General features: G+C 50.4%; 1 protein-coding gene across 1 annotated transcript in view; it reads right to left on the reverse strand.

Annotated features, from left to right (window-relative positions):
• RAB40C (RAB40C, member RAS oncogene family) overlaps positions 1-5,199 on the reverse strand; it is a 45,254-nt gene that overhangs the window by 8,295 nt on the left and 31,760 nt on the right. The window contains exon 4 of the mRNA XM_015410529.1: positions 3,155-3,215. Within this exon, the coding sequence (XP_015266015.1) occupies positions 3,155-3,215 (61 nt within the window). The remainder of the gene's footprint in view (positions 1-3,154; positions 3,216-5,199) is intronic.

Consider the following 5,199-nt stretch of genomic DNA (forward strand, 5'->3'; position numbering starts at 1 on the left):
GGGGTGGTGGGGGAAAGGCGGGCTTTTTTGCCCCCCCCCCCCCAACAGAGATGTCTGCAACCAGTCAGTATGGAAGAGAGAGGAAACACCAAGGCAGGAAGTTCACTGGTTTGGGAAGGTGTCGTCGAGCAGGCTCACCCTTCATGGTTCGAGTCAGATGCAGCAGTGGGATTGCCACCCGACTAACCTCCCCTCAAAGCAGAGCAAGGGGCTCACGCAGAGAGCAGTTCTCTGTAAATCTACAACACGGGAGAGTGGGTAGGATGTGGCACGGCAGCCTAAGCAGTGGGCACCTGTCCCAAGCCTGGGTGGGAGCACGCTGCGATTCGGCTCCGGCACGGAACCAAGACTCCCAACGGCTGCCCGTTCCTCCACTCGGCACACGAAAGGCCAAAACCTTTAGAGCAGGTGGTTCAGCACCTGCTTGGCATGCAGAAGGCTGCGGGTTCAATCCCTGGTGGCATCTCCAATTAAAGGAGCTCATGCGGCGGGTTCTTTTGTCCAAGGCCCAGACAGCCAGGGGCAGGCAGAGAGGGAGCAACAGTTGGACTCTGTGTAGGGCAGCCTCCAGTGTTCAAGAGCACACTGCGAAGACACACGGGGACTGTTAACACCCACTGAAAATGCCGACTCAGTGTGCAACTGCAACAAAATCGGCAAATGCTATGCTGGGGATTACTAGGAAGGGGGCTGAAAACAAATCAGCCAGTATCATAATGCTCCTGTATAAATCGATGGTGCCGCTTCATTTGGAATACCGTGTACAGTTCTGCTCACCACACCTCAAAAAAGAGATTATAGAATTGGAGAAAGTGCAGAAAAGGGCAACTAAAATGATTAAGGGGGTGGAACACCTTCCCTATGAAGAAAAAGAAGACGTTTAGGGCTTTTTAGCCTGGAGAAATGATGGTTGAGGGGTGACAGGACAAGAGGTTTACAAAATTAGGCATGGTATAGAAAAGGGAGCGAAAATAGTACTTTTCTCTCTTTCTCACAATTCAAGAACTGGTGGGCACTCCATGAAATGAATGAGCAATAGGCTTAGAACAGATAAAGGAAGTCCTTCACCCAAAGAGTCATTAACAAGTGGAACTCGCTGCTGCAGGAAGTGATGCCAGCTACAAGCATAGACAGCCTCAAGAGAGGATTGGATAAACATATGGAGCAGAGGTCCATCAGTGACTATAAGCCACAAGGTATAGACAGAACACTATGTCTGAGGCACTGATGGTCTATATTCTTGGTCCTTGGGGGGCAACAGTGGGAGGGCTTCTGGAGTTCTGGCCCGCCGGTGGACCTCCTGATGGCACCTGGGGTTTGGCCACCGTGTCGGACTGGATGAGCCATTGGCCTGATCCAACATCGGCTTCTCTTATGTTCTTATGTTCTCTCATGTCTGGCATTCCACATACATGGCTTTAGAAGTGTTCCCGGCTTTGGCCATTTGTGAATGTACCACTGCCTCTAAACATGACATGATGTATGGAGCAGAGATCCATAAAAGCCACAATGTATAGACAGGAACCCTCAGTCTGGGGCAAGGGATGCTCTGTATATTTGTGTGGGGGGGGGCAGTGGGAGGGCTTCTAGTGTCCTGGCTCCACTAGTGGACCTCCTGATGGCACCTGGTGTTTTTGGCCACTGTGTGACACAGAGTGTTGGACTGGATGGGCCATTGGCCTGATCCAACATTGGCCTCTCTGTTATGTTCTTAATATGGAGCAGAGGTCCATCAGTGGCAGGTGGGCTTATACAACTTTGGCTTCTCTCTTATGTCTGGGGCAGTGATGCTCCGTATTCTTGGTGCTGGGGGGGGGCAACAGCGGGAGGGCTTCTAGTGCCCTGGCCCCACTGTTGGACCTCCTGGTGGCACCGGGTATTTCTGGCCACTGTGTGACACAGAGTGTTGGACTGGATGGGCCATTGGCCTGATCCAACATCGGCTTCGCTTAAGTTCTTATGCTACCAGAACGGAGGAAGCTTTGGAATTCTGAATGTCAGACTTTGGCGTATGGAGTCAAACTCCATAATCACTTTTCAGTCCCCCTTCTGCCTACAAAACCATCTGTCTATGCTGCTCTGTTCTCCACAGCTAAACTTCTTCCTCTTAAGTGGATAGATCAAGATGGGTAGCCATGTCAGTCTGTCTTAGCAGTAGAAAAGAGTAAGAGTCCAGTAGCGCCTTAAAGACTAACAACATTTGTGGCAGGGGAGGGGCTTTCATGAGTCACGGCTCACTTCTTCAGATACAACACAAAAGCTCATACCCTACCACAAATTTTGTTAGTCTTTAAGGTGCTCCTGGACTCTTGCTCTTTTTAACTGGACAGCTCTGACTCAATTCCAGCCATGAACTAGTAACTTGAAAGGGGGGGGGGAACCCTTAAGAGCAGAGTAGTGAGCACCAGAAAAGGAAAGGTTAAAGCGCTTAGGGCTCTTTAGCTTGGAGAAACGACGACTGAGGGGTGACATGATTGAGGTTTATAAGATTATGCATGGGATAGAGCAGGTAGAGAAAGAGGTACTTTTCTCCCTTTCTCACAAGACAAGAACTCGTGGGGAACTCCATGAAATTGCTGAGCGGTCGGGTTAGAACGGAGAAGAGGAAGTACTTCTTCACCCAAAGAGTGATTAACACTTGGAATTCACTGCCACAGGAAGTGGTGGAGGCTACAAGCATGGACGGCTTCAAAAGGGAATTAGATAAGCATACGGAGCAGAGGTCCATCAGTGGCTATTAGCCACAAGGTATAGATAGGGGCTCTGGGGCAAGTGATGCTCTGTCTTCTTGGTGCTTGGGGGGGGGGGTCAACAGTGGGAGGGCTTCTGGTGTCCTGGCCCCGCTGCTGGACCTCCCGATGGCCCCTGGTACTTTTGGCCACTGTGTGACACAGTGTTGGACTGGATGGGCCTTTGGCCTGATCCAACATTGGTGTCTCTTATGTTCTTATGACAGTAGAACAAGTTCTCCTACTAGATCGAGAGCTCACAGAAGAACAGCTGCCCAGTTATCACTTGAAAATCTGAAAAACTCCTTCAATCCTGTCCAATTACTTTTAGATATTAACAAACCAACAAGCTCTGGTAGCCAGCAATGCTGGGGGGGGGGAAGGGACAGAAATAAATATATGCTTATACAGACAACAGTATTTACCTGAGCTCCTCTGGAGTAGGACCGAAAAATGGTGCAGAACCTCCCTTGGCCAGATGTATCCCTGGAACAGAAAAACACAGTGATCTCCTTATTCCGTTTGGAATATGTGAAAGATAAGGTTTCACTTGCTCACATTTGGAAGATTTTTATTTAGGGACAGCTACAGCATTAGAGAATGTCCCTGTCTGCACCATAATCCTCACGTAGGCGAGGGGTTCTTTTTAGAAGTTGTAGACGTACCCCGCTCTTCATTACCCAAAGGGAAGAGGATTGTTAAGACACTCCAAGACTCCTTTGGGTAATGAAGAGCGGGGTACAAAACCAACTTTCACTGTGCAAACAGTACTTACCTGTGACGAGTTTATACAGTGGTACGTCTACAACTTCTAAAAAGAACCCCTCGCCTACATGAGGACTATGGTGCAGACAGGGAAGTTTATGTAAAATGAATGAGAATCAACTCTGACACCCCCACCCCACCGAAATGTGCCACAAGTGACTTGCACCAATGTACGTGGGCAGGTGGGCTTATACATTTTCCAGGGCTAATGACCTTGTTAGACTTATCTGCAAAGCTGCCTTAGAGCTCAGGCCTTCAGTTGGGGGCATTGTCTCTCTTTGCGAAAACAAAGCCGGAAACTGTACAGAGAGTTCTCAGCTCAAGTCTTGGATGGTGTTCTGTAGTTTTTCAAGACGAGGTCACCTGCCTCTGGCCAGAGAGAAGGCGCTATTTGGGTCCAGCGTGCAGCGGCTATTCCGGAGGCCCACAACACCCCGTGCAATGTTTAGGATTCACTGAGGAGTACAGCTTGTTCTGTAGTAAACAAACACAGGCCGTGCGAAGGACAACAGCTGCCTCCCGGCCTCCGCGTGGGCCTCCGCGTGGGCCTCCGCGTGGGGCACGCCCTTGGATTTATTTAAATGCTGCAGCTCACCAAAGGGGCATCTGCAGACATCTGTGATGCAGAGCCGAGCCCTGTGCTGACCTAAGCGGGTGCCTACTGAAGTGCAAGCTGTGGTCAGGTTAGCCACAGCGCCTCTGGCCCTGACCCTGGAGGGGTGCCTAACAGGCAGCTGGAAGCCTCACTGCCCAGGATTAAGTTTCCCAGGCTTTCTGGGTGAGGGAGCCAGAGGAACGAGGAGTGCCTAAACATCACGCAGTCACACACACTCAAAACACAGCCCTCACTGCTGTACATCTTACAGGGTTCTGATTCCAAGAAATGCTGTCCTGAAAACAATGTCAGAACCCACAGCCAACAACGAAGTACACGCATTCAGGAATGGTAATACTTTTATTGCAGAGCTATAGATGCAGTAACACAGGCACTGTTAAGAATGGCGGCGGTCCCATGGGCATAATAGGATATAGGGTATTCGTATGCACACACACCCCCAACAGTACTGGCCAATTAGGCGCCCTCCTGCGCGCGGGCTAAGGCTTAGAGACCGTTAGGCAGCTGAAGCTGAGAACGAACACTCTCCCACGGCATCTAGGGAAATCCCAGACACTACAACACCCTCCTGCACATCTGTATAGATAAGCGTTTTGGCGCACAGCAGAGAAATCACAGAAAGGAATGCAGTAGCAATTAACCTGAAAGGAAAGCAATAGCAATTAACCAGACACAGACCAACCTCCCCAACCTTCATGGCAGCGTAGCTGACACACCTGCGTGTAGTTTGTGCAATGCCCTTCTCACGCGCACAAATGGAAAGCGCCAGCCAGGAGGCTATATCCCCTCTCCAACACAGCGGCTTTTCTGCACACTACAAGCTCGCCGCATAAGAGATGGATGGTAGAAGGAGTTATAGCCTGAGAGCACGTGACTTCCTAAGTTTCCCTGTGCAGAAGCCGTGAAGCAGGTGGCCCCAAATCACTGCATGCACACACACACACCCCCAGAACGAACAGGTCAACAGAGGGAAGGCAGGAAGGGAGGAGCTGTTGCTCAGCGCCCACAGCCCCTTCTTATACGCCCAGGGTAATGTTGATCACCACTTTGGGGTCAGGAAGGAATTTTCCTCCAGGCTAGATTGGAGGC

The sequence above is a fragment of the Gekko japonicus genome, unplaced genomic scaffold, assembly GCF_001447785.1.
Source record: "Gekko japonicus isolate JY-2015 unplaced genomic scaffold, Gekko_japonicus_V1.1 scaffold2713, whole genome shotgun sequence".
NCBI classification, from domain to species: Eukaryota; Metazoa; Chordata; class Lepidosauria; order Squamata; family Gekkonidae; genus Gekko; species Gekko japonicus.